A 16,239-nucleotide genomic window follows, 5' to 3' on the forward strand; every position below is an offset into this window, starting at 1 on the left:
GGAGAATATATAAATCCAGAGTACAGTGGAACTCCGGTTTTCGTACTTAATCCGATCCAGAAAGGAAAACTGAAGCAATATTTCCCTAAGAAATAATGTAAATACAGTTAATCCATTCCAGACACCCAAAAATATTAACAAAAAATACATTTTTTAAAGAATAACTATAGTTTTACATACAGAGAACGACAATAAATATATATAAAGCACTAATGAAATGGATCAATGAACATTTAAATCACTATTACATACCTTTATTGAAAGACTTGTTGGTGTATGGAAAACAGTGAGGGGAGAGGGAGGAGAGTTTGTTTGGAGGACAAAATACTTAAATATGACGTGCTAATATCAAGTCCACAGCTTGTATATCTATCACAATTCATCTAATATGACATAATAAAAAATATTAATAACATAGAAACATGATATATACTCTAGAATGGATAAAATATGTCATTACGTATGTGAGGAGTGGTGGTGGTGTTGTTGGGTTTATCAAGGCCACTAACAGCATAAGCCTGTATATATGGTGGTGGTGGCGGCAGCAGCAGAGGCCACCACCACTATTCACACTGAAACAATGTACGTAATTTATAAATAAGAAATATTTACACTTACTTAGAGGAGATGTTGGCACTGGTTTAGGGTGGTGGAAGATACGCAGGTGGCGTATGTTGTCAGTGGCCCCATATACCTCCAACAACACTTGAGGAGTTAGTTTCTTGCCGTCCTTTTTCTATCACTTAATCGCTTAACTTACTTCCTACAATGTTAATCATACACTTTGTTGGCTGACTCTACAGCTTTTATTGACCTGCTGCTTTAGTATTGTACATTTCGTAGAATCCCTGAATCATTGAAGAACACACATTCTCCCCTCTCTCTCAGCCCTTTACCACAGGGCTGGCACTAGGAACTTTCTTTGGGTCCATGGTGGCTTATTTTGCAGTCGCAGTCAATAAACAAGCACAAAAATTGTGAAATGTTTCGGATGAATGCTCACTCAACCAGTGGCAAAGCCAGATTAACAGCATCCCCGGGCTGATGGACGTATCTGATATGTATGATTTCTGGTTCGAGGTCTGACATCCAGAAAAAATTTTTACCCAAAAAAGGATTCCAAATCCGAAACGTCCGATATCCGGTTCGTATGAAAACCGGAGTTCCACTGTATAGGGGGGTCATCTTATTACGGTTTGGAATAAGGGGGGTTAGAGGAGTTTTTGAGTGTTAGGGGGCTTGAACATCCAACAGCCTTATGTGAACATGTTTGATGGGAGTGAAGAAATGAGATTTTTATGACTGTGCTACTGGAGTGTGATGAGCAAGGTAACTTTCATGAAGGGATTAAGGGAAAATCTGATTAGGAATTCAGGGAAAATCTGATTAGATGCACTTAAGTCCTGGAGGTAGGAAGTACGGTGCCTGCACTCTGAAGGAGAGGTGAGGATGTTGCAGTCCAGAGGTCATTTGAATTTTATGTTAGAATGCTTCTGGTAATACAAGAATTGAATTTATGAGTGAATGTTTATCCTCTTTCTTGGGTCACCATACTTTGGTGGAAGACTGCCAGTGTCAAGAAGAAAATTTTAACACAGGCTTACCAAGAGACTGGAGGGAGGTCAAGATAGGTTCAGGCACGGAAGCAAGAGGGAAGCCTTGTGCTTCAAGGAAATCTCTGACACTGCTGGACACATGCTGGGGCCAGGTATTGAGAGAGTTATCTGTTACAACATCCTCTGGTCTCATCATACAACCTTTTACCTGTGAAGATAAAGCAGACTGAATATGAAACTATCCATAGGAATGGGAAGAAGGTATGGTTCAAGACTACAATACTGGTATGTGGCATGCAAAAATCAATCTACTATATAACCATTACTTTTGGGATTACAAAATAATAAACTTGCAAGACAGCAATCTGAACTGTCAAACAACATGCTTAAACACCAGACTAAGTTAACCTATCTAGTACATTAAATCTAAACCATGAAAAGTAGAGAAGACAACATTTTTATACATTCTGAGAATATTTGGTATCTTATAATAATTATTTTTGAGACAGGACACTGATAACCTACTAGGAACACAACTGGTACACTTTCATGCTTCTACTAGACACCCTAGACTCCAGTAAGATTTTTTTTTTTTTTTGTTCTGCCTTATGCTTCAGTTTCATTGTTTCTTTCTCTCTCTCTCTGGCCAGCACCACTAGCCCTTTCAAGATCATGACCCCTGTTCTCTAAACTTGCTCTCAGGGTTGACGAATTTAAAAAAGTAATTGTTATTTTTTCTCATGAAATGGTAATCTTTTTCTAAAGGTAAATAAAACAAAAAGTACAAAATTTGATGGAAACTGATGAAATTACACTTCTGCAAATTTTGCTGTGTCAGCGATATTTGTGCATTCGCGATTTTGTCCACTTTGAGTCTGATTTTATGCTAATTCCATTGTTCCAGTTGACCAAATTCTTAGCTTTTTCACTAACATGTCTTCCATTTCACTGCAACTGTCCATTCAACTATTTAAACTACCCAATAAAGTGATCATATATTGGTAATTTGGCCATTTCATACAAAATTCAAGAAATGCCAATTTCAAAATAGGGTCCAGAATAAACAATACAAACATTCCTGGTACTAAAATAACATTTCCTAATGTTTATTAGTCATGTCCCCAGGCCTCTCCTACATTATACAGTGGACCCCCGCATAACGATGGCATCACATAGCGATTATTTCGCATACCGCTTACTTTAATTGCAAAAATTTTGCCTCACATACCGCTTAAAAACCCGCTTACCGATTTTCGTCCGAGACGCGTCCAATGTGCGGCCTGAGCCACGCTCACATGTTCCGCCGGTGGCATTGTTTACCAGCCAGCCTCCGCGGTAACATCCAAGCATACAATCGGAATATTTCGTATTATTACAGTGTTTTCGGTGCTTTTTCTGGAAAATAAGTGACCATGGGCCCCAAGAAAGCTTCTAGTGCCAACCCTACAGCAATAAGGGTGAGAATTACAATAGAGATGAAGAAAAAGATCATTGATAAGTATGAAAGTGGAGTGCATGTCTCCGAGCTGGCCAGGTTGTATAATAAACCCCAATCAACCATCGCTACTATTGGTGGTACAGCTGCTGCTGCTGCTGCACTGTCAGCTGCTGCTGCTGCTGCACTGTCAGCTGCTGCTGCTGCTGCACTGTCAGCTGCTGCTGCTGCTGTAGCACCGTTGTTGGTGTGGCTTATTGAGAATACCAAGAAACAATTAACCCCAGAGGATTTGCCACCCAGGATAACCCAAAAAAGTCAGTGTCATCGAAGACTGTCTAACTTATTTCCATTGGGGTCCTTAATCTTGTCTCCCAGGATGCAACCCACACAAGTCGACTAACACCCAGGTGAACAGGGAAAAATGCCTGGAACTAGTGCTCATATTGGTGAATTTAAAGCCAGCAAAGGTTGGTTTGAGAGATTTAAGAATCGTAGTGGCATACACAGTGTGATAAGGCCTGTTCTGGAAGAAAATGCCAAACAGGACCTACAGTACTCAGGAGGAAAAGGCACTCCCAGGACACAGTGTCTCATCAGTCATTGCTGCATCTTCAATAAAGGTAAGTGTCATTTATTCTTCATTTAGTAGACTAGTACATGCACAATATATACTGTGCATGTACTACTCTACTATTGTGCATGTATCCTTCTCTTTGTGTGTGGGAAAATGTATATTTCATGTGGTAAAATTTTTTTTTTCATACTTTTGGGTGTCTTGCACGGATTAATTTTATTTCCATTATTTCTTATGGGGAAAATTCATTCACATAACGATTATTTCGCATAACAATTACCCCTCTTGCACGGATTAAAATCGTTAACCGGGGGTCCACTGTACTTGTTTTCCATTTTTAATTTTTATTCACACACAAAACATAGAATATTTACTGTTATGCAGACTACTGCATTATTGTAATATAGTGGACCCCCAAGGTATGATGTCCCCAACCTATGTTAAAAATGACCTACGATGTGTTTCAGCACCCTGACATACACTGAAAAACTCGACCTACAGCATTCGTCCGGTACCTGTCCTCATGTGTCCAACTGAGCGCGCCTCAGCTGGCCTTAGTGTGCCAATGTTTACACGCTTGAGCAGTCGCTCCCAAGCATACATTCGGAATATTTTGTATTATTCCATTGTTTTTACTGCTTCTAACTGCTCAATAAGCCACCATGAGTCCAAAGAAAGCTTCTAGTGCCAACCCTGTGGTAAAAAGGGTGAGAAATGCTATCGAAAAACTATTTCGTACCATGGTCAGCTGCTGCTGCAGCACTGTCAGCTGCTGCAGCACCGTCAGCTGCTGCTGCTGTAGCACCGTTGTTGGTGTGGCTTATCGAGAAGACCGAGAAACAATTAACCCCAGGGGGTTAGCCACCCAGGATAACCCAAGAAAGTCAGTGTGTCATCGAGGACTGTAACTTATTTCCATTGGGGTCCTTAATCTTGTCTCCCAGGATGCGACCCACACCAGTCGACTAACACCCAGGTGAACAGGAAAAAATGCCTGGAACTAGTGCTCATATTGGTGAATTTAAGGCCAGCAAAGGTTGGTTTGAGAGATTTAAGAATCGTAGTGGCATACACAGTGTGATAATGCCTGTTCTGGAAGAAAATGCCAAACAGGACCTACATTACTCAGGAGGAAAAGGCACTCCCAGGACACAGTGTCTCATCAGTCATTGCTGAATCTTCAATAAAGATGTCATTTATTCTTCATTTAGTAGAGTAGTACATGCACAATATATATTGTGTATGTACTGCTCTACTATTGTGTAGGAAAATGTATATTTCATGTGGTAAAATTTTTTTTTTCATACTTTTGGGTGTCTTGCCTGGATTAATTTGATTTCCATTATTTCTTACGGAGAAAGTTAATTCAACCTACGATCATTTCGTCTGACGATGGGCTCTCAGGAACGGATTAATATTGCAAGTTGGGGGTCCACTGTACTAGTTGTATAAACAATGTTAGTGCATTTGTAAATGCATATTAGAATGGCCAGATTGACGCGTATTGGATGAGTGACATCATTTGTGTACTCTGGAATATTGGCAAAAATTGAACATTTCTGCTACTTTGAGCTCAATTTCAAGTTACTTTCAGTCCTGAAACCAATCAAAATCATTTATATTTCTGTACTATAGCTTCCTCTCTATCAAACGAGACCAAGAAACCAAGAATACAACAATAAGAACCATACGAAAATACACTGCAAAGTTGCTGTTTTAAACCAAAAACACAGTTGCAGTTTTATTTCCCATAAAGCACTGCTTGCTACAGGATTTTATTTTTATTTGGTGCACACTTACTGTGTAGACACAGTCTCTCACACCTAGGCCCAAATTTACCGTTCACAGCTTATCTGCCCAAATTTACCATTCACAGCTTATTTGAATGAACTGAGCTCATGGTGTAGTGCTACAGGACAGATGACACTGGCTTCAAAGCAGTAGAACAATAGGAGCAACCTCGAACACAACACAGCCACTTCTCTCCACTCTGCAGTAACTGCCAATCATTCTGCTCAGTTCAGCAAAACACCTGACCAAGTGCTCCTTGTCAGGCCAGAAAGCTTCACTTCCAGAGGCTTCCTATGAGTGCATTTTGGGGAAGAGGCTCCTCTGTAGTTCACAAAGTCATCTAAAGATGATCCTTCTCAGAACAAGGGATTAAAATGATCTCTCTTGCAATTTTTTGGTGCTTGCAGAGTAGAGGGAAGGGGATCCTACTTTCTCCCAGGTGATTCCTGGCACTCTTCACACCCAACTGAAGCTCAAGTAAGTCCTGCAGGATAGCCCTTTCCCAGGACCAATTCTGTTACATCACACAATGAGCAAGTAGCTGTTTGTCCTGAACAAGCAGCCATCAACCAGACAAGTCAAATGATTCATCAAAGATGGCTTATATCTACATCTTTCCTCTTAGCACATGTCCCTTGCAATTATGAAAGGGTACAGACCCCAACAATTTATGATAACTGTTCTGGGTGATGCAGGAGCTATTTCAAGTGTTGTGACTGTGCAGGTTGTCACTGTCCAGTTTGGGCCACATTTTTCAAGTATCTAATGGTTAATGGTCACTCTCCCCTTTCCTGCACCCCCCATAAGCTTTGCAGGCCTTGTGCATCAGAATATGGAAGCTTCTACTTCACAGTTTTTCACTATTTTCATTCAAATGTCCTCTCTGTCTCTTTGGCCTCTTCTCTTACATCCATAAGGACACAAGTAATTATGAATTTCTACAAAGGACAACTGGCTCTCACTTAAAAAAGTGCTAGATCCCACCTCACTGGAAGTAAGTCCCAAAAATTCTATGCATAACTAGACTTTCTTACACACAGCTAAAGGGTGGTAGTGATTGTGATGGTGGTAGAGGGTGGTAGTGATGGTGGTAAAGGGTAGTAGCAGTTGTGATGGTAGTAGAGGGTGGTAATGATGGTGGTACATAGAGGGTGGCAGCAGTTGTGATGGTAGTAGTGATAGTGGAATAGAGTGGTAGTGATTGTGGTAGAGGGTGGTAGCAGCTATGATGGTGGTAGTGGTTGTTATGGTGGTAGAGGGTAGAGCTGCAAGAGCTCTCTTTATGGAAGGGGATTCCCCTTCCAAACAATAGTGTAACTTCTCCATACTCTCCCCTCCTCCCATCTTCTAAACACCAACAAGTCTTCAATAAAGGTAAGTGACATGTTGTTATTGTTTTATACTTGATTTCTCCATCTTTTCTGTATTCATTATTTCTTAAGGGGAAAATGGTTCCAGTTTTTGTCGATTTCACATTTCGTCAGATTCTCTGGAATGAATTAAAGATGAAAAGGGAGGGTCCACTGTACATACTATTGTAATTAACCCTTTGAGGGTCGACAGGCCCTCTCCAAGACTTTTTCTCAGGGTCGGCCAAATTTAAAAAAAAAAAAAAAAAAAAAATTCTTATGAAAAGATAGAGAATCTTTTCCCGATCATAATGACACCAAAAATATGAAATTTGATGGAAAACTTACAGAATTATGCTCTCGCGAAGTTAGCGGTCTCGGCGATGTTTACGGATTGGTGATTCTGCCCATTTTGAGCCCCATTTTCGGCCAGTTCCACTGTACTAGTCGACAAAAAACATGAATATTTAGCTAGAACTCCATTTTTTCTATTGAATGAGTGCAAGAAACCACCCATTTACCAATTTCAACTATCCAGTACAGTGGTCAGAATTTAGCAATTTTGCCAATTTCACACAAATTTCAAAAGATGCCAATTTCCGAATAGGGTCCAGAACAAACAAGAAATACATTCCTGGCACTAAAATGACATTTCCTCTGTTCATTAGTCAAAGTTTTTTTTTCTCATTATGCACTGTGTGCTGCAGGATTTTTTTTAAACTGTGCACACTGACCACATAGACCCATTCTTTCATATGGAGGCCTACCAGCTTTCTCCCACTAGATTTGAGGGCGCTAGAATTTAGGCGTACTAGTACGTCAAAAACCCTGGGTCGTAAGCCGTACTAGTACGTCCGAAACCCTCAAAGGGTTAATAGATTTTCTTGTGAAATAGTTACCATTGTCATTGCTTCTATAATTGGTTTTCTGGGATGTTAAATTTGCAGTGCAATTATGCAATTTTTACTTGTATTTTTAGAAGCAAAATTAATGTGCCTTCATCAGCATTCTTCCATAAATGGAAACACTTACCTCTGAGTACAAAATAGGGAGTGATTTCAGTCTTGACCATAATGCAGTAGCAAGTTCTCTCCATCTTCCCTTTGAGGAATTTATGTGTGGAAGGAGATTATACCAGGTTTCCATGTGAAAAGACTTTGATTTCAAATCTTCAAGAACCCCACACAAAAGGGTAAAGTATGCTTCAACAATAACTTTGGATACCAGTTCTTCATTCCACAATACCTACAAAAAGTAATATATTGATTATCAAAGCATACCAAGACATTTTAATCCCATCAATACTAAAAAGAGAATAATGTATGAATTCATGCATATATATAGTCCAACTAACTGGCTTTCCATTCATTAAAGTTACTTTGCTCACATTCCAAACAAAACATCCATTAAAAGCTGCTAATCTCTACCCACTCCATTGTAATATCCTCTTATGCAAGCCTGCTGGATGCACTCAAGCCCTAAACACTTGAAGCCTCCATGCACCCTTTTCTCTAACTATTCCTGAGATGATCCCTACTCATATCTTTAATCTCATATTCACACACTATCAGGTATAGAATTATAAACTAACTAATAACAAATAAATCTTTAATATTCACCTCAGGTTCATCACTGCTCTCTTCAGTCTTCCAGTTGACATGTCTTCTATTCTGATCAAGTGCAAAGAAACCATTGACCTGAACAGGAAGATTGGTATTGTTGGCAAATTCTAAAGGTAATGGCAGAAAGCAAAAAATATGCCCATTAGACCAAGGGGATCCATGTGTTGTAATGGGTGCAGCTACACCAACTAGAGGCATGTGTCTGTTACTGTTTTTGCCTCTCCAGGTTACTGATGCAGTTTCATTTGTACCTGGTAAATAGTGAAGAATGCGCATTACCCGTTGCTTTGTGTTATTTTCTTGCACACTTTTAACTGTAACATCATAGCAACAAGTAATTGCTTGAGATGGAAATCCATTACATTCTTTGAGCCTCTGTCTAAAGTTTTTTCTCTTTCCTTGAACTTCAGTCATGAATGGACTATTTAATTGTACATCATGGGTGATTGTTGGAAGCTTATTATCTTCAATGATCCTCTTCAAGCATATTTTTTCTAGAGATTTCAGAAAGGTTAGACATTCAGCAGCTTCCACACCAAATGATTCAAACAACTTTATAACATGTTCGTATGAGTACACAGTATCTGATAACTCAGATGGACTCTGCCTAAGTGGAAACCAGAACAGTGTAGAGGGAAAATAGCCATCATTTATGTTCTGTGTGCTTAAGTAATTACTCCATAAATATAGACAGTCTTCAAGGGGGCAGATACTCATTAATTTATTTAAAGAAAGGATGCGGCACATTTTCTTTTCTGGCTCACTTGGATCCATAAAGAGCACCTTATCACCACTGATGATTGTTACAACATCTGTGGGAAAAAATTGGAAACAATAAGTGATTATTAAAAAGGACTTGCCTTACTGAAGCTACACTAATGGCCTATATATTACTGCTGTATAGGCCTTAAATAGCATTATTACCTCACATGTATTAGCACTAGCATTACATTATTAAGTGGAAAATTTCTGATAATTTTCTTGTGATTTCTGTGTATTAACTGATGGGGATAATAGTGTTTATCAAGTAGTGTAGGTGTATAATGCTGGTGTGACTTGAAAGATAATTCACAGGTGAACCAATACATCCCCTATAATTTCCTTTTTCACTGTAATCAGTTAATTAAGTAAAATGCAATTATTGTAATATTGGAAAAAATCAATATTCTGATAAGGAAAATGTATTACACATGTAAAAATATCACTAGATTTGAATGTGTGTACAGGATGACCATCACTAATCTGGTATCACTCGAACCTGTAGGGTGCCAGATTAGTCATTTTGCTGGATTACAGAGTGGTTAGGCTAAAAAACACTTTAACCCATCGGTGATTTCACCCACTTTATGCCCTATTTTTGGCCCATTCCATTGTTCCAGTCTACCAAACTCATAGCTATTTTGCTAGTATTCCTTCTATTCTGTTGACTGAGTACAAGAAACTGCCCATTTACCTATTTCACTACCCAATAAAGTGATCAGAATTCGGTAATTTGGCCAATTTCACACAAATTTCAAGAGATGCCAATTTCAAAATAGGGTCCAGAATAAACAATGCAGACATTTCTAGCACGAAAGTAACATTTTCTCTGTCCATCAGTCACATCTCCAGCCTCCTCTTATATTATGCTTGCTTTCCATTTTTAATTTTTATTCACACAAAAACTAGAAGATTTACTGTTATGCAGACTACTGCATTATTGTAACAATTGTATAAATAATGCTAACTCATTCATGACTGTGTATTAGACCAGCCAGTTGGACATACATTGGATGGTGGCGTTATTTGTTTACTCTTGAACAACGGCAAAAATCAAACAGTTCCACTACTATGAGCTCAATTTTAACATACTTTCCAGCATGAAACCAATCAAAATTATATCTATTTCTGTAATATATCTTCCATTCTATCAAATGAGACCAAAAAACGAGAATGCAACAATACAAACCATACAAAAATACACTGCAAAGTCACTTTTACACCAAGAGTGCAGCCACCGTTCTTCTCATTATGCACTGCACCCTGCAGGATTTTTTATATAGTGCACACTTACCATTAGGCTTTGGCTGTCTCTCTATCTGTCTATATCTCTGTCTGTCTCCCTCCCATGTACACATAAGTACAGTTATTATACATAGTGTAAATTACTTAGGACAACCCAAAAATTCCAGGCAAAGATAGATAGATAGATAGACAGACAGACAGACAAACATGTTTGTGTGTATCAGTGAAAACAAGTAAAGCCAGGGTTACCCTAGTGCCCATTTATCAAATGTCACGGAGCTGTCAACAGTTGTCATAACACCATTCTTCAAGTAGTTTGATATATGCTCAAGGCACACACAGGCAGACAGAAAGACAGATAAGCAGAGACAGACAGACAGACAGATATGTTTGTGTGTAACAATGATAACAAATACAGCAAGGGTTAGCTAAATAGGTGAGTGAGTGTGAGTTGGACCTGACTAGTTTGTGCTACTAGGTCTTGCTCCTTCCTTCAGTGGATGTGACCTGCTTAGGTGGGTCATTGGTCTAAGCTGGAGGGGGAGGAGTGACATGGACCTGCCTTGCATGGGCCAGTAGGCCTGCTGCAGTGTTCCTTCTGTTTTATGTTATGTACAGTGGACCCCCGCCGTTCGGCGGCTGCGACTTATGAAATCCGACTTTCGACAAGTTTTTTCGGCAAATTTTAGCTTCATGGTTCGTGATTGGACTCATGATTTGGCGACCTTCTGATACGTGAGTGGGAGGGGATGGATTTGAGTAGGAATTTCACATCGGAGCTTGTTTCTTGGGTGGCATTGAAAGTTGGGTTGGTCAAATGTTTGTTAGTGGGATGAATTGTAAAGGACCTGCCTAGTGTGGGCCAACAGGCCTGCTGCAGTGTTCCTCCTTTCTTATGTTCTTATGTGTCTGACAGGGCACGCACACAAAGCCAGTCTCCCGCACTATTCACAGTCACACTCAGTGTGCCGTTGTTTACTAGCATGTGACCATCACCCCACGGGTTCATACAACACATTTCATAATAATTCATTGTTTTTTGTGCTTGCAACTGCTAAATAAGCCACCATGGGCCCAAAGAAAGCTCCTAGTACCAGCCCTTTGATAAAGAAGGTTAGAAACACAATAGAATTCAAGAAAAAACCCATAGCAAAGTACTAAAGTAGAGGAGGAAGAGAGAGGGGAGAATGTGCCTTCTGCAGTGATTCAGTGATTCTACAAAATGTATGATACTAAAGCAGCAGGTATCGATAAAGGCTATAGCTCCAGCCAGCGATAAAGTGTAGAATTAACAGTGTAGCAAGATTCTTGTAGGTTTTGTTACTGTTGGCAGCAGCAAGAAGTTGCTCATAGTGTTTGTGAATTCAGTTACCTGTATGTCCTGGTCATGCAGAAGATTTATACTGAAGTCACCTGTGAGCAGCAAGTGGTCTTTGTTCATGTGTGCATCAGTTTACCTGGAGAGGGTTTCAAAGGTCAATGCCCCCATAGCCCAGTCTGAGACAAGGCCTCATTGTGGATCAGGGTCTGATCACCCAGGCTGTTACTGCTGGCTGCATGCAAGCCGACGTACGAATCACAGCCCAGTTGGTCAGGTACTGACTTTAGGTGCCTATCCAGTGCCTTCTTGAAGACAGCCAGGGGTCTATTGGTAATCCCCCTCATGTATGCTGGAAGGCAATTGAACAGTCTTGGGCCCCCGGACACTTATTGTGTTGTCTCTCAGTGTACTCGTACCGCCCCTGCTTTTCATTGGGGAAATATTGCATCTCCTGCCGAGTATTTTGCGTTCATATGGAGTGATTTTCGTGTGCAGGTTTGGTACCAATCCCTCCAGGACCTTCCAAGTGTACATTATCATGCATCTCTCTCACCTGCATTTGAGGGAATACAGATCAAGGACCTTCAACCATTCCCAGTAGTTTAGGTGCCTTATCTCGCTTATGTGTGCCGTGAAAGTTCTTTGTACACTCTCCAGGTCTGCAATGTCGCCAGCCCTGAAAAGGGCCGTTAGTGTACAGCAGTATTCCAGCCTAGACAGCACAAGCGATTTGAAGAGAATCATCATGGGCTTGGTGTCCCTAGTTTTGAAAGGTTCTCATTATCCACCCTATCATTTTCCTAGCGGATGAGGTCAATACGTTGTTGTGGTCTTTGAAGGCGAGATCCTCTGACATTATCACTCCCAGGTCCTTCACATTACTTTTCTGCTCTATTGTATAGTTAAAATTTGTGGTATACCCTAACACATTTTTAATATCTTCAAGTTTTCCATATCTGAGTAGTTGAAATTTCTCCTTGTTGAACTTCATATTGTTTTGAGCGGCCCATTTGAAGATTTGGTTGATGTCTTCGATGGAGGTCACTGCCATGGTGATCTGGGTGTTATCGACAAAGGAAGACACAGAGCTATGGCTTTCATCTCTGTCTATGTCAGAAATGAGAATGAGGAATAGAATGGGAGCGAGTACCGTGCCTTGTGGAACAGAGCTTTTACAATGGCTGCCTAGGACTTTACTCTGTTTACTCTTTGTGTTCTATTTGTCATGAAGTTGTAGATCCATCTACCAACTTTTCCCGTTATTCTTTTATCAAGCATTTTGTGTGCTATTGCACCATGGTCACACTTGTTGAATGCTTTTGCAAAGTCTGTGTATACTACATCTGTATTTTGTTTATCCTCTACAGCATCCAGGACTTTGTCACAGTGGTCCAGTAACTGGGACAGGCAGGAGCGACCTGCTCTAAACCCTTGTTGCCCTGGGTTGTGTAATTGATGGGTATCTAGGTGGTTGGCTATCTTGCTTCTTAGAACCCTCTCAAAGATTTTTATGATATGGGATGTTAGTACTATTGGTCTGTAGTTCTTTGCAATTGCTTTACTGCCACCTTTATGGAGTGGGGCTAAGTCTGTTGTTTTTAGTGCTTCCTAATTTTTCACTAAATTGGTAAATGTCTGACTGTGGTACTGTGAAGATGTTTATCACTGTGAAAGGGTTTTGTAGGTCTTTGGATTTAAATTTAGCTCTAATATATTCCTTCTGTAGTGCTGTTTAAATTCAGCAAGGTTTATGCAAGCATTGCACTGAACCTTTACCTCAGTGCAACTCTTGCAAGAATGGATCTTGCAAAGGTTCTTGCAAGATTTGTTCTGGTTTGTTATACAAAATGGCTAGCTGGTTTATTATGCATTAAAACCCATCGACTACACGATGATCTCAAAGGACCTCAGTAGAAATAAGTTACTTTGTCTAACTTTTTTTTGGGTTATCCTAAGTTCTCTACACATATGCTGCTATGTATGATAATGTATGTAACTGTATTTGTATATACCTGAATAAACTTACTTCTATTCTGTCGACTGAGTACAAGAAACCACACATTTACCTGTTTCAGCTACCCAATAAAGTGGTCAGAAATTGGCAATTTGGCCAATTTCACACAAATTTCTAAAGATGCCAATTTCAAGATAGGATCCAGAATAAACAATGCAAACATTCCTGGCACTAAAATAACATTTTCTCTGTTCATTAGTCACATCTCCATGCTCCTCTTTTCAAGAGTCTTAACTTGCTAAATATACAAAACAGCCACACTTATTACTGTGCCTACTACATACACAGAACACTATACTCTAATGTAAACCCTCCTCTCAAACTCCTTCTTGATAACTATTACAGAACACACAACCATAATGCGAGACACAGATCACTCTTCGATATCCCCCGTGCCCATCTCTCCTATGCAAAAATACTATGCACGTAAAAGGCCTGAAGATCTGGAATTCATTGCCAGAACAAACTAAAGGACCCCTGTCTGCAAATCAGTTTAAGGCCCAAATAAGAAATCATCTCATTATCCAAAATTAACCAGACAAACCATACCTAACCACTACCAGTTTCTCAAAAGCTACTCAATATTGTACTGATAAATGCTTAACCACTTATTGTTTTAAATACAACTGTAATACATCATATTGTAAATTGTTTTAACCCTTAAACGGTCCGAACGTATATACAGGTCTCCCTCAACATTCACGTTTTCAACTTTCACGGGCTTCACACATTCGCGAATTCCCAACCGCCAAATTCCCAGCCACCAAATTCCCAGCCGCCAAATCATATTTAAGTTTCCCGCCACCTGCGAGTCCCTACTACCCTCCCTCCGACCCCTGCAACTGGCAGCCAGCCCTCCCACCACTCAGTGTGGTGAGTGTTTTGTTTGTTCATTATTTGCTATTAAACTATAGTATAAATAATGTAAACCCATTCATGACTGCATATTGGAATGGCTATTCGGACAGGTATTAGACGGTGACATCATGTGTTTACTCTTGAACACTGCAAAGAATTAAACATTTCTGCTACAGCTAATAATAACAATAGTAATAATAATAATAATAATAATAATAATAATAAATATGATATAATTGAAGAAGGAAATTGTACAAAAATACGAGGGAGTGGTTAACACATCGTCAGTGTGACTTTGTTTATGCTGGAATGAACATTAGTCTCCCTGCTCTTCCAAACATTTCACAATAATTCATTGTGTTTGGTGCTTGTAGATTGAGTGTGACTGGAGTGGTAGAGGCAGTGATTGAGGCAATGGTATTTAATAACATACATGTTAATAATAATACATGTTATTAATAATATGTACTATTATTATTTATAACATATATGTGAGGCCCAAGTTAGAGTATGTAGGAAAGAGGGAAATTATTTCCCAGTAAAAGTAGGCCTTAGACAAGGATGTGTGATGTCACCGTGGTTGTTTAATATATTTATAGATGGGGTTGTAAGAGAAGTAAATGCGAGGGTCTTGGCAAGAGGCGTGGAGTTAAAAGATAAAGAATCACACATAAAGTGGGAGTTGTCACAGTTGCTCTTTGCTGATGACACTGTGCTCTTGAGAGATTCTGAAGAGAAGTTGCAGAGATTAGTGGATGAATTTGGTAGGGTGTGCAAAAGAAGAAAATTGAAAGTGAATACAGGAAAGAGTAAGGTTATGAGGATAACAAAAAGATTAGGTGATGAAAGATTGGATATCAGATTGGAGGGAGAGAGTATGGAGGAGGTGAATGTATTCAGATATTTGGGAGCGGACATGTCAGCGGATGGGTCTATGAAAGATGAGGTGAATCATAGAATTGATGAGGGGAAAAGGGTGAGTGGTGCACTTAGGAGTCTGTGGAGACAAAGAACTTTGCCCTTGGAGGCAAAGAGGGGAATGTATGAGAGTATAGTTTTACCAACGCTCTTATATGGGTGTGAAGCATGGGTGATGAATGTTGCAGCGAGGAGAAGACTGGAGGCAGTGGAGATGTCATGTCTGAGAGCAATGTGTGGTGTGAATATAATGCAGAGAATTCGTAGTTTGGAAGTTAGGAGGAGGTGCGGGATTACCAAAACTGTTGTCCAGAGGGCTGAGGAAGGGTTGTTGAGGTGGTTCGGACATGTGGAGAGAATGGAGCGAAACAGAATACGTAACTTCAAGAGTGTATCAGTCTGTAGTGGAAGGAAGGCGGGGTAGGGGTCGGCCTAGGAAAGGTTGGAGGGATGGGGTAAAGGAGGTTTTGTGTGCGAGGGGCTTGGACTTCCAGCAGGCATGCGTGAGCGTGTTTGATAGGAGTGAATGGAGACAAATGGTTTTTAATACTTGACGTGCTGTTGGAGTGTGAGCAAAGTAACATTCATGAAGGGGTTCAGGGAAACCGGCAGGCCGGACTTGAGTCCTGGAGATGGGAAGTACAGTGCCTGCACTCTGAAGGAGGGGTGTTAATGTTGCAGTTTAAAAACTGTAGTGTAAAGCACCCTTCTGGCAAGACAGTGATGGAGTGAATGATGGTGAAAGTTTTTCTTTTTCGGGCCACCCTGCCTTGGTGGGAATCGGCCAGTGTGAT

The 16,239-nt window shown here is 40.1% G+C and overlaps 1 protein-coding gene across 2 annotated transcripts in view; it reads right to left on the reverse strand.

Annotated features, from left to right (window-relative positions):
- Nucleotides 1-16,239, reverse strand: part of LOC128685726 (sacsin-like) — a 73,203-nt gene that overhangs the window by 26,723 nt on the left and 30,241 nt on the right. For both annotated transcript variants that reach the window (XM_070083359.1, XM_070083366.1), the window contains 3 exons: nucleotides 8,328-9,142; nucleotides 7,741-7,953; nucleotides 1,605-1,764 (listed from right to left, as the gene is read on the reverse strand). In XM_070083359.1, coding sequence (XP_069939460.1) covers nucleotides 1,605-1,764; nucleotides 7,741-7,953; nucleotides 8,328-9,142 — 1,188 coding nt within the window. The remainder of the gene's footprint in view (nucleotides 1-1,604; nucleotides 1,765-7,740; nucleotides 7,954-8,327; nucleotides 9,143-16,239) is intronic.

This window comes from Cherax quadricarinatus, chromosome 1 (genome assembly GCF_038502225.1).
Source record: "Cherax quadricarinatus isolate ZL_2023a chromosome 1, ASM3850222v1, whole genome shotgun sequence".
Classification (NCBI taxonomy): domain Eukaryota; kingdom Metazoa; phylum Arthropoda; class Malacostraca; order Decapoda; family Parastacidae; genus Cherax; species Cherax quadricarinatus.